This window comes from Moschus berezovskii, chromosome 15 (genome assembly GCF_049115385.1).
Source record: "Moschus berezovskii isolate FMDL1 chromosome 15, NW_MosBer_1.0, whole genome shotgun sequence".
NCBI lineage: Eukaryota > Metazoa > Chordata > Mammalia > Artiodactyla > Moschidae > Moschus > Moschus berezovskii.
In genome coordinates, this window is record NC_142474.1 from 7920861 (window position 1) to 7937795 (window position 16935).

Here is a 16935-nt window from a genome sequence, read left to right on the forward strand (position 1 = left end):
AGAACGCTGGTCGCTCACTGCTTTGAGAGGCAGAGTGGTTCCCAGGGATGACTTCATGGAAAGGACACGATTAGCCTTGATCTGGGATTTATTTACTCCATAAATTGAGCAGTCCTGGCGGGCACTGGAGCCTGGTCCTGGCCAGGCCTGACTGCAGAGGATTTTCTGAATGGCTAATTAAAGCAAAGCAGGCGATGCCCACCGATCACTTCTAATTGTTGCTGGGCTTTGAAAAGACTTGCAGGACTCAGTAACAGAAACTTTGATTTCTGTTTTTGGAGTTAAATTGGAAGACACACCTCAGAAGACAATGCTAAACAAAATTACCACGAACGGCCCACAAGCAAAACATCATTGTGGTCTCACAATACTTTTGATGGGCTGAGAGGTGCTGAATAGTGATCATTTTGATAAGCACAGATTAACAAGGGTTCTGTTTTTATAATGGGCAGGCTTGGAACATTCCTCAGCCACATTCTTCAGAAAGCTGTCTCATTTTGAGCAGTTGGGGACCTTATTTCTGGAATTCATGTCCTAGGAGTGATCATACCATTTATTCATTCAAGAAATATTTTTGAGTACTGACTGTGTCGATCTTATATCAAATAATATACATATATATGTTACTGAGTGCAGTCAATCCTTGGAAAAAGGTGTACTAAATTCTTGATGGTAGTGATTCTGGGAGGCAAGACAGTGGTGTATGACAGTTTTTACAATATGCATGCAGTGCTTTGTTCTGTTTTTATAATATTTTAATGCTCTATTTTTTGCTGTGCACGTGCAGCTTGCGGGATCTTAGTTCCCTGACTAGGGACTGAACCTGTGCCCCCATGCATGCATTACTTTAGTAAGCAGGGGAAAAAAAAGACCCACAAAGAGATCAGCAGAAGCACAGTTACAGGGAATTTGTGGAAAGCTCAGCCCCAGTGATTTGAGATGATGTGGAAGAAGCTGCAGGGTCGGGGGCACGGTTGTGCTTTTTGAGTTCAGAGAAACACGAGTCCCAGTTATGGTGGGGGCAGGCACACCCTGCCCTGACAACCAGCCTCCTCTCTGTGTCCCAGGGAGAGGTGAGCTTGATTCACAATCAGAAGGGGCATTTTTGACTCCCTGAATTCCTACCTTAAATCTTGCCCATTGTCATCAGATGAGACATCGTCCACGTGGATCTGGTCACAATCCTATGGAGAATTTGGCAAGAAGAGAAAAAGGGAGATACGTGACTGGTGAAGCTGATGCAGCCTTTGAGAGCTGATTTCATAAGCTGGAGGGTGAAGGAGCACTGGACTGGGAGTCAGGAGTCCTGAATTCTAGTCCAGACTTTGCTACTAAACGTTGGGTGACCTTGGGTAAATCTCGTCCTCCTCTGCCTTTGGTTTCCTTATGAAGGAGCTGCTTGGCTGTAAGGGGTAGTGATGACTGTATAATCTATCATGCCCACCCTGACAGTTTTGCAGTGTAAAGGGGTCTGCTATTAGTAATACGCTGGGAGGACAGGCACACAATAGGACCAATCGAACCTCCCTCTGTCCCCAGGTACACTAGAACCTATGGTCACCAAGGCCATACAGTGGAAGCCTTTGCTTTGTTCAAGGTGCTTCCTCTGTGTGGAGGGCTCTCTGCTTTCATCTGCTTAGTGAACCTGGTATTCTTCAAGCATTAGCTTCAGGAGATGCCCCTGCCCAAGTTCCCCTCTGTGTCCCGCCATCTGTGACCATCATCTGTTGTACTTCCCTGGTGGCTCAGAGGGTAAAGCGTCTGTGTGTATGCACCGCAGGAGACCTGGGTTCGATCCCGGGGAGGGGAAGATCCCCTGGAGAAGGAATGACAGCCCATCCAGCGCTCTTGCCTGGAAAATTCCGCGGACTGAGGAGCCTGGTAGGTTACAGTCCGTGGGATCGCAAAGAGTCACACACGACTGAGCAGCTTCGTTTCTACTTTGTGCCAGTTACCCTTTCAAGTGCTGGCCGTTCAACGGATTCCAATAACCAGCTGCCGGCCACCACTCATGTTCTCTTTGCAGAAATACCTTAACACGTGGCAGTTACGACAGAGAGGAGGGGATGACATTGGTGGGCACGTGACCCAAGTTCACCCAATCAAGAGAGACCCAGGGTCCGCTGGCCACAGTGACTGGTTCAGAAATGAGGGTGTGGTCTCGGATGGACCAATGAGAACCAGACCTGGGACTTTTGAGAAAGAGGAGCTCTCCTTTCCCTGGGGCTGCTGGACTGAGGGGTTGAGCCTGGGGCTGTTAGAGGAAAGCAGGTCTGGGAGCTGGAGAGAGGGATGAGGTCTGATCACATGACTCGCTCTATCCCGCTGCAACTGAGAGAGGCCACCCTGACCACTATAGTAGGCTGAACCACAGTCCCCCAAAGATGTGTTATGTCCTAATCCCAGGAACCTTACCGGGCAAAAGGAACTCTGGAGATGTGATTAAGTTAACCATCTCGAGATGGGGAGAGTATGCCGGTTGGATCCTGAATGTAATTACAAGGGTCCTTGCAAGTTAAGAGGCAGAGGGGTATTATTTGATGACAGACGAGAATTGGAGTGAGGTGCCCTGGAGGTGGAGAGGCCCACAAGCCAAGAAGTACAGCAGCTGCCAGGAGTGGAAAAAGGCCGAGAAGCAGCTTCTCCCCTTAAAGCCTCTGGAAGAAACCAGCTCTGCCCACATCTTCGGCCCCGAGAAATTGATTCTGGACGTTTGGCCTCTAGAGTGGCGTTGTTTTACGCTGCTAAGTGTGTGGAGATTTGTACAGCAGTCACAGGAAAGGAATACACGGACTTTCTGTTTAAGGCAGAGGAGAGGGGTTTCCTGCAGTTGGCAACCAAGAGGCAAGAGTGATGCCAGTGCCCCCAAGGAAGCCATATGCAAATCCCACCAATCTGGTGAAGAGCTCGACCTCCATCATAAAGTACATTCAGGTGAAAGATCCATAAGGCAAAAATCACGAGTGCGCTGTGCGTGCCACCATGGTACTGATTATAGAGTCAGGCTCTGGAATCCGATCGCCTGGGTTTGGATCCTGGACCCAATCACTGCCTAGCTGTGTGACCTTGAGCAAATGACACGGCCATCCTGAACCTCAGAGGTCAGACTGGCAAATGGGGATAACAACAGAACCTGCTTACATGGTTGAGGAGAGAAGAAATGCGTGGTGCTACATAAATGTTAGCTTTGATTAATGGGTTAAGATTTGTAAGCATCCACGTTTTGGTTTTTGCAAGACAATTTCAGGGGGTAGAGACCTCCTACTAAAGACTGTTAGAGAAGACACACATGGAGCTCTGAGCTTGACCTCTGAGAAAAAAACTGGATGTTATATCCCTGGATTCCTGACAGGAGGAGACACACTGGGGAAAAAATGGTGCTATCAACATTTTAAGCAGATTTCTTTTTACACAAGGAGGAGGCTGTAATTTGTCTTTGAGGACAGGAGCTTTGCTGGGGGATAATGGAACCACCTTCCCATCACTTGTGAAAGATATACAGAGGGAACCTGGTTGTCATGGAGATACAGAGGCAGGGTGGAGACAGTCGCACCTGGGGAAGCCCAGGCGGCTTTGTGGGGATCGAGGTTGGAACCTAGAAGGGGTGGTGTGGCACTGATCCTTCCCTGGCCTCCTCAAGGGGCTATGGATTGGAAGGGGGTTTGCTGAAACCTTTGGCTTGGAAAGAGGTTTATGACCAGAGACCCTGGCCTGCTTTGCCCACAGTTCTGTGACAAAGTAGGACTTGGGGTCCTGTGGCATGGGACCTGGTGTGTCTGAGGTCCCTGGGGGTGGGTGGTGCGCTCTGATATGCCTGGATGGCACCAACAGCAGGGAGGTCCGCCCAGGGGCTTCCTTGGGGTCAGCCCTGGGTAGAGGGCAGCCAGACCAGAGGGCAAATGACATGGTGGATGCTCAGCCGTGACCCCGACTGAGAGACTCTTTGGGTAGTAGTGGAAAAAAAAAACCTGGGAGGGCACTGAGTGACCACTCTTTGAGCTAGCAGACAGCTGGCTGACACCTAAACCATTTCTACTTATGATTCCACATCGCCTTTCTTTCCATGCACCCAGGATTCTAATCTCTTGGCGGTATAATTGATCCCTGTCGCTGAGACGGCGCGTCCTTTCCTAAAGAGTTGTGATGGCATACCTCCAGTTGGAAAGGTTCTATAATCATGTTATCTAATACAGTAGCAATCAGCCACACATGGTTCTTTATAGTTAGTCAATTAGAATTGGTGGTCCAGTGGTTTAGCATCTCCCTGCCAATGCAGGGAACAAGGGTTCGATCCCTGCTCCAGGAAGATCCCACGTGCCACGGGGTAATTAAGCCCGTGTGCTACAACTACTGAGCCCATGCACCCTGGAGCCCAGGCTTCGCAATGAGAGAAGCCCCTGCAGTGAGAAGCCCATGCGCTGCAACTAGAGAAGGCTCGTGTGCAGCAGTGAAGACCCAGTGCGGCCCAAGATAAATAAATAAAAGAAATTTTAAAATTCAATAGAAAATTCAGTCCCTTAGGTCTGTTTCATGGGCTCCATAGCCAAATGGAGCGAATGGCTACCATACTAGATGGCACACGTAGCCAACACTGCAGAAAATTCCACTGGACGGCACAGCTCCGGAGGGACAAAGGAACAGGGTAGACAATTTCAATGCTGTGTTGACAGGTTCAGTCAGGGAAGAGCTTGCAAGCTGGCCAGGAGGTGTATCTCATGTGGCCCAAACTGTCTTAAAACAGTAAACCATTTCTTGGAACAACAGCCGTCTCTCTCCCTCACCTCCCCTTCCTCCCTTCTCTCTCCCTTCTTCTCCCTCTTTCTCCGTCTCTCCAGATTTTCTGCTACTTTGAGAATTTACATGCTCTGGCACGGCAGGGCTTGCATGCCTCTGTCCTGACCATCCACAGCCTCAAGTTCCATCTCCACTCCTCCACAGCCTCCACAGGGTTTTCCTCACTTTACCTCACCTGAGCCCTCGTGGGCATCCTCGTTTGAGACCCCTGATCTAGAGCAATGTCATCGAGACGGAAGGATCCTAGGGCCCGCCATCCTAATAGGTTAATGAAGACTGTATTGAAAAGCCAGTGCTGCCTTCCGAGACCCAGGCACCGAGGAGAAATTAAAAGCAGATTTCCCCCCAGTCCGTTGCTTTGCCTGAAATTGGGAAAACACCGCCCAGTGGTCCCCAGTCCTTCCCTCAGGCTTGAAAGCTGCTCTGGGGGGTCACCCAGGCTCTCGGGCCCCCGGGCAGGGTTCCTGCTCTTTCCCTGACGTCAGGGGAAAGGCATGCGGGAAGGCTCTGGTTTTCTCATCTGCCAGGGGATTGTTGGGGGCGCTAAAGTGTGACAACAGTAGCGATCACATTTCAGGCTTAATAAAATACCATGACGCTCAGCTAGACGCTACCTCATACTCCACCAGCTGACCTGGATCGAGTTACCTGCCGAGCCGGCGCTGAGGGGAGCGGACAGGGCGGAGGATGCGAGGACGGGGCTGGGCCCTGGGGGCGAGGACCCCCAGCTCCTCAACTGGGCTGCGTGGGGGGCGGGCATCCTCATGCTGAGGATGCCAGCTTCTCACTGCCCAAGGTGCCTCTGGCCTCTCTGGACTCAAAATGTGACTATAATTTTGGGGGGGATCTGAGCAGGAACACCCTTCCAAGACAGAGTGGGGGGTTCCCGTGGCCTCGACATTGGTGAGGCGCAGTGGTGCTAAGGAACTGACACTTTCTGACCCAGAGAAACACACACAGAGTCCTGTGCAAGGAGGCCGGACACGCCAGTGGGAAGCGGGCATCACCTGCAGTTCCCTCAACTGGGTCACGGCGGAATGAACTGTGGTATATCCATTCAGGGGGCTCCTACCCGGCCGCTCAGAAGGAAGGTGGAGATTGTTAGGCTAGCACAAAGACATCCTGCAGGGCGAAAATCAGCAGACTAGAGAACGAGACAGCCAGTATCACCAGGGTCTACACTGATTAAAAACCATGGGGTTGCAAAGAGTCGGACATGACTGAGCGACCAAACAGAACTGAAAAATAAAATGAGATATTATATACAAATGTATCCATACACATAAATGAAAATGGAAAGATCTGGAAGATCATAAATCTGATTGGAAACAGGTACTTATATCAAAGGGAAAGAGAGTCTCGGGAAAGAGTTTCCCTTGCTGCTCCCACCATGGTCTAAGCTATGATTACCTCCCACCTACACCAGGGGGCAGCAAACTATGATCTGGGGGCCAAATCTGGCTGGCCAACCTGTCGTATAAATAAAGTTTTATTGGAACACTGCCATGTTCAATCATTGACTTACGGTCTGTGGCTGATTTCGTCCTGCAACAGGAGAAGTGAGCAGTTGAGACAGAGATAGTCTGACCCTGAAAAACTTAAAATATTTACTCTCTGGCTCCTGACAGAAGAAGTTTCCGGACCTCTGACTCAGAGGACCTCTGACAATCACTTCTTCCTTTCTACCCTCCATCTTTCCAGTCTAGTTTTCATCCAGCAGCCAGAGATTTCCTGCTAAACCCTAAGTCAGATCCTGGCCCTCCCCTGCTCAAAACCCCACAATGGCTCCCACCTCCCTCCGAGTCCTCACCATGACTCAGGCCCCACTTGTCTGTACACCCTGCCACTCATCACCTTCCACCCCCATCTCCCAATTCACCGCAGACATAGCCTCTGCTAGTCCTTCAACAACCCTTATCCTCTTGCCCCAGGGCCTTTGCATTTGCTGTTCCTTCTGTTCTGAGTGCTTTCCCCTTCTCTCTTTCCAACTATCTAAAGCCTGCAAAGGTTTGTTGAGGTCACTGCCTTTGTAAAAACTGCCCCAAATCTACCCCACTTCAGGACAAATGTTTCTCTGTTTCTGCAATTTGTGGGGCCTGTAGGATTAATCTAGGCCTGACACACTGGCTGATTTATCTACTAAACTGGGAAATCGTAAAGGTAGTGTCCATTTTTTTTTTTAAACTGGTTTTTGCAAGGTCAGAGAGTACAGCACAGACTCTGGGATCTGGGTCAAATTCTGACTCTGCTACTTACTAACAGAATGAACTTGGACAAGGTATTGAATCTCTTTGACTCTCAGCCTCTTTGTCTGTCACTGAGCTGCAGAATGGTACTTCCCACACAGGGTTTTGTAGGGACTGAACGAATCAATACAGATAGAGCACTTTGAAAAGTCCCTCGACTGCAGAAAACACCACATAGACGCTGGTCTTGATTATTGCTAGTATTACTATTGTGAATTCCATAGCCTCAAACTGAATTGAGTTCACCACTGCACGAGGCTCATGGATGGTCAGTTCTGCTGATGAGACCATTTAGAAGCAAAGTAGAACACTGTAGTCTTCAGTCCTAATCCCACAGACACGTCAGGATGCTACCCATGAATACACCTCAGGGAACGGGGGCAGACACATGCAGTTTCACGTGGCCTTGACTTTGTAGTTGGCCCTCAAAAGCCCATCCCTGGGCTCCAGTACCAGCCCTGCCATTTCCGAGGTGTGTGATCTTGGGCAAGTTACTGGATGAGTCTTCAGTTTTTTTAAATAAACTTTAAATTTTAGAATAGTTTTAGATTTGTAGAAAAATTGTGACTATAGTATAGGGTGTTCCCATATACCACACGCCCAGTTTCCCTTATTGTTAACATCTTATATTCAAACGGCTTGTCACAACTAATAAATATCACTATATTATTAGCTGCTGTCTATTGTTAATTCTGTTTTTCCACTACTGTCCTTTTTCCCTTCCAGGATCCCATCTGGGGTACCACGTTATATTTTTTCATCTTGTCTCTTTAGGTTCTTCTGGACTGTGATGGTTTCTCAGCCTTTCCCCGGTTTTGGTGACAGTTTAAAGGAATGCTGGCCAGGTATTTTGCAGAATGTGTCTCAACTGGGGTTTATCTGATGTTTTTCTCATGGTTAGACAGGGGCTAGGGGTTTTGGTGAGGAAGATCACAGAGGTAAAATGCCACTGACAACACATCACATTAAGGGTACCTTCTATCAGCATGACGTAGCCCTGGTGATGCTGACCGTGGTCACCTGGCTCAGGCAGTGTACCTCAGCTTCTCCTCTGTAAAGCTGAGTGGAGAAACCTGAGGACCTCCGCTTTTCCACATTATACTCTTTGGAAGGAAGAAATCATGCAAAGCTCACAGTGGAGAGTGGAATATCTACATAAATTATTTTGATTTTTTTCTGTATGAGATTTGTCTCTTCTCCCCCACTTATTTATTTATTCAATCATTTATCTGTGTCAGTATGGACTCACGGGTACTTACTTTATACTTGGGGTTGTATGTATGCTTAGCTGCTCAGTCACATCTGACTCTTTGTGACCCCATGGAATTGTGGCCTGCCAGGATCCTCTGTCCATGGAACTTTTCAGGCAAGAATACTGGAGTGCGTTGCCATTTCCTATTCCAGGGGATCTTCCTAACTGAGGGATCGAACCCGTATCTCTTGTGTCTCCTGCATCGGTAGGCAGATTCTCTACCACTGTGCCACCTGGAAGCCCGTACTTAGGGTTAGATGCTATGCTATTCGTTTTAGTGCTCACACTGTTCCAGCTCTAACCATTGGACACTCTTTCTGGTCAGCTCCTGTATCCCTGTGACATAGCCCATCATCACGGGGGTTTGTGAGTGTGTCCTTGGTGTGGAGCACTGTAAGAAGCTCCATGTTACCATGTGTCTTCCTGTCCCCGCCCTAGAATCAGTCTCTTATCCAAGGAGCCCTGGTTCCTTTCACTGGAAAATGGTGTTTAGAAGCCAAGATGTGGGTGCTAGGTATGCTAGTTGCTACAAGAGTGTCATTGCTTCTGGGCCTTCGAGGTCTCTAGGATTTTAAAGTCATGAAATATGGTTATTGCATCCACGTGTAGGTGTGTAATGAGGCATGTGGCTGGCCTAATAAAGGATTCCAATGATAGTCCAGAACCCTCCTCTCACCAGCATGGAAACTGAAGTTCAGACCGGGTCAGTGGAACTTACATAAAGCGTCACAGGGCCTGGGCAAAGGTGCTGGGGGTTGCAGGAGCGTCCCACCTTTCACCATCAACGACAGTGATTTACCCTTGTGTCACGCACTCAAAGTCCAGATGTAATTTCAGGGAGACATCAGTCTCCTCAAATGTTTGGTCTTTGCTTTGCAGTCTGTGGAGGGTGGGATTTATTTATCCTTTCCTTGAATGTTTGCAGGTACTCGTATTTAAAACAAGCTGGACTTGGTGCCTTTTTAGAGACGTATGTCTTTATCCACAATTTCAGTTTCTCATGGCCATTGATTTATTATATTTATTTAAAGAATTTCCCCTTGGGTTAATTTTGATAATTTGTACCTTCCTGAAAAGGGTCAGCTTCACCCAGGTTTTCAAGTTCACTGCTATAATATTGCTCTTGGTATTCTCATAACTGGAACTTTCCTGATGGCTCAGAAGATATAGAATCTGTAGGCAGTGCAGGAGACCAGGGTTTGATCTCCGGGTCTGGAAGATCCCCTGGAGAAGAGAATGGCTATCCACTCCAGTGTTCTTGCCTGGAGTATTCCATGAACAGAGGAATCGGACGGGCTATAGCAGTCCATGGGGGTTGCAAAGAGTCGGACATGACCTAGTAAATAACACTTTCACTTTGCTTTTGCTATTCTCATAATTAAAAAAAAAAAACAAGAGGAACTTCCCTGGTGGTCCAGTGGCTAACACTCCACGCGCCCAACTCAGGGGGCCCTGGTTCGATCCCTGGTCCCATATGCCACAACCAACAGTCGAATGCCACAACTAAAGATTCCTTGTGCTGCAACTAAGGCCCGGCACAGCCAAATAAATAAATACAATAGATAAATACTTAAAGAGGATCTCCTCTGAACCTATGATAATGTCTACTCTTTCATTCTGGATGTTGGTTACTGATCTCTTTTTCTTTCTTTATTTTTTTCCTTGTTTGTGTTTACCAAGGGCTTATCTACTTTAACAGTCTTTTCAATTACCAGTTCTTATTAATTTTCCTGGTTTTTCTAATGAAGGTGATTTAAGGTTATCGGGATTAGACTCTGCCTGCATCCCACAGCTTTCGCTACTTGGTATCCTTGCTCATTTATGAACAGTAAGCTTGGTGACAAATACCCATCAAAATCCATTCTGATTAAGCTGGTGACAGCTGGGCTTTTCCCGACCTGCTCTGCTGTGGTCCAATCCCATTACTTTTTGTTCTCAGCTGCTTGGAGACATGAACGCAGAAAGGAAATTGTTGACAAATTTGCTTTAGAAAAATGACTCGGAGCACAGAGGGACTCCCTGCCCACTCCTTCTCTGAGGCAGGTATATTTTAAGAGCGAGGTTGCTTAATCCCGCCTCCAGATTAGCCAGCGAGGGGCCTGCTTCCTGGGAGGGAAAGCGGGCCATCGTTCTCGTGTTGTCTGCATGTTTAACTTCTATGAAGAACATTAAAGAGGCTGTGGCCCATGTTGCATTAATGGTCAGTTGGGCAGGACATCTTGGAGAGCAGCTCAGCGCTGACACGGTGAAATATTACTCTCCCTGATAGCTCCTGCAGAACCATAAATCAGATGCTTAGCAATCAGGCCTGTGTGTCAGGCAGGCAGCCACTTCTGAGTCCCTCCAGCATGATCCTTCCCAGAGCTCCAGCAGCATCTAGAAATGTACCCCCTCTGGCCCACCCGCCTGCCTGGCCAGGCCTGAGTTGGGCCAGGGATACCTTTTGCCAAAACCTTTCCATTGATCTCGTTTCTTATGAAGGACTCTTTCCTTCCATCTACTCTGTGGACCTCTTCTCCTTCTCCAAGTCACCATTCGTCTCAAAATTGTATCTTTGAAAGATAAATGTCCCAGCCTAGAAGTCAGCTTGGCCTGGGATCAGACCTCCACTCTGTTCTTACTAGCTCTGTGACCCTTGAAAAGTGACCTCTCTGGGTTTCATTCTTCATCCATAAAATAGACTTAAAAAAGAAACAACTCCTTTGCATGGTACTTCTGAGAGTTCAGTGAGAAAATGCACGCGTGATGCCGGGCACAGTGTTAGAGCTCAATACAAGTCAGCCCTGAGTAAGTCAACCTCTCCGTGCCTCAGTCTTCCCGTCTCTAAAACGGGGATACATAACAGAATCTACCTCTGTGGCTGCTGTAAAGGTTCAATGAAGGCACACAGGTGAGCCCTTCAGCGCTCACCTGAAGGCTGAGCATTCAGCACATGTCACTTGTCACTGTGATTGAGTTTATTATTCCTACCAGTGCCTCCTACTCCGCTCCAACCTCTGTCCATGTCCTACTTTATAGAAATGCATTTAGATCCTCTGTTTACTGCTTTGTTCCCGTTGCGGGGGTCGGGGGGAGGGAGGGGGCTCTGGTACTGCAGTGTGGCTCAGGTCGCTGTTATCTGTGTGACTTTTGCATACACAGTGCGAAGATGACATGCTGATTCACAGGGGAGTTTTTCATCTTCACTTCCTTCACGTACACAGGGAATTTATTCTCTTGCTGTCAGTCCTTCTCCAGGCTTCCTGACACATCTATCCTCCCTGCTCCCCCTTTCCTTCTGAACCCACCGTCTACAGCCCTGTGCAAGTCAAGATTTCCCACTGGGAATCTCTGCTCTCAGCCAGATGGCAATCGTTCTCCCGGGAGAGACCGCACAGCACAGCCAATACATGCAAGGGCTCTGGAGCCAGCTGCCTGGGTCTGAAGACTGCCCCTGCCAACTGTGCAACTTTGGATTGTTCGCTTAACCTCTCTGTACCTCGGTCTCTTCATCTGTACAATGGATGTGATGGACTGAATGCTTGTGTCCTCCCCGAATTCATGTGTGGAAGTGTGAACCCTCAGTGTGGCTCTATTTGGAGAGGGGGCATCTAAGGAAGTCATTAATGTTAAGCGAGGTTGTAAGGGTGGGACCCTGATCTGATAGGATTAGTATGTTCATCTGGGCTTCCCTGGTGGCTCAAGGGTAAAGAATCCACCTGCCAATGCAGGAGACACAGGTTCGATCCCTGGGTCAGGAAGATCCCCTGGAGAAGGAAATGGCAACCCACGCCAGTATTCTTGCCTGGGAAATACTATGGACAGAGAAGCCTGGTATGTTGTAGTCCGTGGGGCTGCAAAGAGTTGGACATAACTTAGCAACTGAGCACATATGCTCATAATAGTCAAGAAGAGACTCAAAACTGGCTAGCACACACACTTGCTCTTTTTTCTTTCTCTCTCCTGTACTCACACCGAGGAAAGGTCACATGGAGACAGTGAGAAGGTGATATCCACAAGACAGGAAAAGAACTTTCACTGGAAACCACCTTTGCCAGCCTCTTAATCTGGGACTTCTGGCCTCCAGAACTGTTAGTCTCTCAGTCATGTCTGACTCTGTATGACCCCAGGACTGTAGCCCACCAGGCTCTTCTGTCCATGGGATTCTCCAGGCAAGAACACTGGAGTGGGTTGCCATTCCCTTCTCCAGGGGATCTTCCTGACTCAGGGATTGAACTTGGGTCTCCTGCATTGCAGGCAAATTCTTTACCATCTGAGCCATCAGGGAAGTCTCAAATTCATTTCCGTTGTGTAAGCCATACCGTCTCTGTTTTGTTATGGCAACTAGGGCAGACTGAGACAGTGGGGATAATAATAACCAGGATTAAACAAGTTAATACATGTAAACTACATACAATAGTACCTGGTACCTGGTAAGTGCTCAGTAAATGCCAACTGTGACTACTGTTCTTGTTATTATTATCATCACCATCCTAACTGAAAATGTAGGTCATGTCTTACAAATTTAGGGCTCCAGAGCTGCACTGTCTCATAGAACTTTCTACGATGAGTTGTTACTTAAGTCACTAAGTCGCACCTAACTCTTTGTGACCCCACGGACTATAGCCCGCTAGGCCCCTCTGTTCATAGGATTTTCCAGGCAAGACACTAGAGTGGGTTGCCATTTCCTACTCCAGGGGATCTTCCCCTCCCTGGGATCAAACCTTCATCTCCTGCTTGGTAGGCAGATTCTTAACCACTGAGCCACCATGGAAGCCTAACACAATGAGTACAATGAGGTAAATGTTCTGTCCTGTCCAATATGAGAGCCATCAGCTACATGTGGCTTATTACATTAAAATTACTTAAATACAAGGAAAAATCCAGGGCCTCAGTCACAATAGCCATATTTCAACTGCTCAGTAACCTCAGGTAGCCAGTGGCTACTGTGCTGGACAGTGCAGAACAGAACACTGACATTGCTTAGAAAATTTTATTGGACAGCACTGCTCTAGAATATTGGCTGTCACATGGTTTTGGCTGTGACCTTCCATAAGAGACATGTTTTCTATCACAGAGAGATTTAAATTACTGAAACAGAACTGATCTCACAGAAACAATTTCTCAAACAGTATTCACTACTACGATTTGTGATGCACTCTCATCACACCTCTTTCAGTCAACTCTCCTGTTTAAATGTTTAAAAAATTGGCTTCTAATTACCAGAGAAATGCAAATTTCAACTGTAATGAGGTATCACATTCAGTTCAGTTCAGTTCAGCCGCTCAGTCGTGTCCAACTCTTTGCGACCCCATGAATCACAGCACGCCAGGCCTCCCTGTCCATCACTAACTCCCGAGTTCACTCAAACTCATGTCCATAGAGTCGGTGGTGCCATCCAGCCATCTCATTCTCTGTCGTCCCCTTCTCCTCCCGCCCCCAATCCCTCCCAGCATCAGAGTCTTTTCCAGTGAGTCAACTCGTCGCATGAGGTGCCCAAAGTATTGCAGTTTCAGCTTTAGCATCAGTTCTTCCAATGAACACCCAGGACTGATCTCCTCTAGAATGGACTGGTTGGATCTTCTTGCAGTCCAAGGGACTCTCAAGAGTCTTCTCCAACACCACAGTTCAAAAGCATCAATTCTTTGGCGGTGAGCTTTCTTCACAGTCCAACTCTCACATCCATACATGACCACGGGAAAAACCATAGCCTTGACTAGATGGACCTTTGTTGGCAAAGTAATGTCTCTGCTTTTTAATATACTATCAAGGTTGGTCATAACTTTCCTTCCAAGGAGTAAGCGTCTTTTAATTTCATGGCTGCAATCAGCATCCGCAGTGATTTTGGAGCCCCCCAAAATAAAGTCTGACACTGTTTCCACTGTTTCCCCATCTATTTCCCATGAAGTGATGGGACCAGATGCCATGATCTTTGTTTTCTGAATGTTGAGCTTCAAGCCAACACCAGTCAGAATGGCTATCATTAAAAAGTTCACAAATAACAAATGCTGGATAGGGTGTGGAGAAAACCTCCTATGCTGGTGGTGAGAACATAAATTGGTGTAGCCACTATGAAGAACAAGATGGAGATCCTTTAAAAAACTAACAACTGAGTTATCATATGATCCAGCAATTCCACTCCTAGGCGTGTGTCAGAAAAAAACTCCTAATTCAAAAAGACACATACACCCCATGTTCATTGCAGCACTATTTACAGTAGCCAAGACACGAAAGCAACCTAAGTGTTCATCAACAGAGGAATGGATAAGGAAGATGTGGTACATATACATAATGGAATATTACTCAGCCATGAAAAAGAATCTACTAACGTCATCTGCAGTAACATGGGTGGACCTAGAGATTATCATACTTAGTGAAGTCAGAGAAAGACAAATAACATATGATATCACTTTTACGTGGAATCTAAACTATGATACAAATGAACTTATTTACAAAACAGAAACAGACTCACAGACATAAGAAACAAACTTATGGTCACCAAAGGGGAGAGGGAGTTTGGGATGACCAGATATACAACTCTCTGTATAAAATAAACAATCCGTTCCGCTCAGTTGCTCAGTCGTGTCTGACTCTTTGCGACCCCATGGACTGTAGCCTACCAGGCTTTTCCATCCATGGGATTCTCCAGGCAAGAATACTGGAGTGGGTTACCATTTCCTTCTCCAGGGGATCTTCCCGACCCAGGGATCGAACCCGGGTCTCCCGCATTGGAGGCAGACGCTTTAACCTCTGAGCCACCAGGGAAGCCCAAAATAAACAATAAGGATTTATATTTAGCACAGGGAACTGTATTCAATATCCTGTAATAAACCATTTAGAAAAGAATATGAAAAAATACATGTATATAACTGAATCACTTTGCTGTGATTCAGAAACTAACACAACATTGTAAATCAACTATACTTCAACAAAACAAACAAACAATAAATAAAACCTTAGTTTCATTCTAAGCAATATCACCAATGATATCACTGGCATAATGTGCTAGTCATTGCCCCCCCCAAAAAAAAAACATTAGTAAGAAAAAAAAATAAGTTTAACAACAAAAATTTTTTTTTCAAATAAATAAGTTACATGAAGCCTGGGTCGTGCTGAACGCTAGGTAATTCGTAAATACGGTAGAGTTGACTAGGTGATATGTAAATACAAGGGCTCCGCGTAGCATTTCTCAACGGGGTGCCCCTGGCATTTTGGGTGGAATGGTTCCTCACTGCACAAGGCTGTCCAAAGTACTGGGTAACGTGGCCTCTCTGGCCCCGCCTGCTAGAAGCCAAAAATTCTTCCCTTTCGTGTGATAATGCACACTTCCCTCCCATTTCCACACTCACTCTCCCCCACTTGATACCCGAGAGCGAGGGAAGGTGGGGAAAGTGAGGGCCGGCTGTCTCTTGCCTGAATCTGCCCTGCCCCACTCACCTCTTCACCCAGGGGCCGTGCAGATGAACGGCATCGCCACCCCTGTGGTGCCCTGAGCCCTGAAATCAAACCCCAGAGGGCTTGTCCCCAGCGCCTGCGCTCACTGGGACGCAGGACTGGGTCCCGCCCTGGCGTGGCGGGGGCAGTCACGCAGTTCAGTGAGCCCAGGAGTATCAATCAAGCCTCCACCCTCGCCCGCAGCCCCACTGACATTTCAGGTGAGGGTCCTCTGCCCTGGATTTTCCTGCAAAAGAAGCAGTTCTCTCACAAAGGCAAACTGGCCAGGTAACTGTCAAGACTTTTGCCCAGACTCCGGCAACTGGCTGCCAACGGAGGTCCAGGTCACCCACCACTGCCTTTTCTTTGCCATACCTCTGTATTACAAGTATTGTTACTGAATTATAGTAAAATCAGGGATTGGGTAAGCTAGTTGTATTTTCTAGCTCATCACACAATGCATCTAACAATTACTAATCAGTTTGCCCCATACCACGTTACCCCATTCTCCTGTGGTCCCAGTGGCACATGTGGCCACTGGTGGGGAGGCCCATCTGCTGGACATGTACACAGGGCCAGGCTCTGTGCTGACAGCTTCCATACATCTCCCATCATCACGACAACCCTGGAAGGTAGGGGCTTTTCAACTACCCATTTAACAGATGAGAAAACTGAGATTCAGAGAGATGCAGTGACTCACTCAGGTCACACAGCCCAGGAGATGGTGGGGCCAGGAGTCCAAGGCAGACTGAGCTCATGAGCAGGTGCTTGCCCTGAACTCAGGATGCGCATCCCGAATGTCCAGAGGGAAAGCTGAACTTGGCACCTACTTTGTCTCTGACCAGTTCTTCCTCCGTGGATTCTCCCCCTGTGAGCGCTTTCACCCTTGAGGCCCAGAATCACTGATTTAATGCAAAAACACTTGCTTCCACCATTGCCCTCTTTGGTCTTCTCCACCCAGCAGCCAGAGGGCGCCTCTAAACCATGAGTCAGGTAAAATCGTCCAGTGGCTTCTGGTCACTCTCAGAATGTTACCTGGCACCTTACCATGGGCCATATGATCTGTCTTCCTCTCCCCAAATGGCCCTCCACAATCTTTCCTGCTCTGGCTCTAGCTGCACTGGCTTCTCCTTCCTATTCCTGGAACTTGCCAACTTTGCCCATGCTCCAGGGCCTTTGCACTGCTGTTTTCTCTGTCTGGCACACTCTTTGCTTAGATACCCACATGAT

The 16935-nt window shown here is 47.7% G+C and overlaps 1 protein-coding gene across 5 annotated transcripts in view; it reads right to left on the bottom strand.

Moving 5' to 3' along the window:
- The window catches only part of EYA2 (EYA transcriptional coactivator and phosphatase 2), a 265824-nt gene that overhangs the window by 25322 nt on the left and 223567 nt on the right, over window positions 1-16935 (bottom strand). For all 5 annotated transcript variants that reach the window (XM_055438503.2, XM_055438537.2, XM_055438512.2 and 2 more), the window contains one exon: window positions 1126-1184. In XM_055438503.2, coding sequence (XP_055294478.2) covers window positions 1126-1184 — 59 coding nt within the window. The remainder of the gene's footprint in view (window positions 1-1125; window positions 1185-16935) is intronic.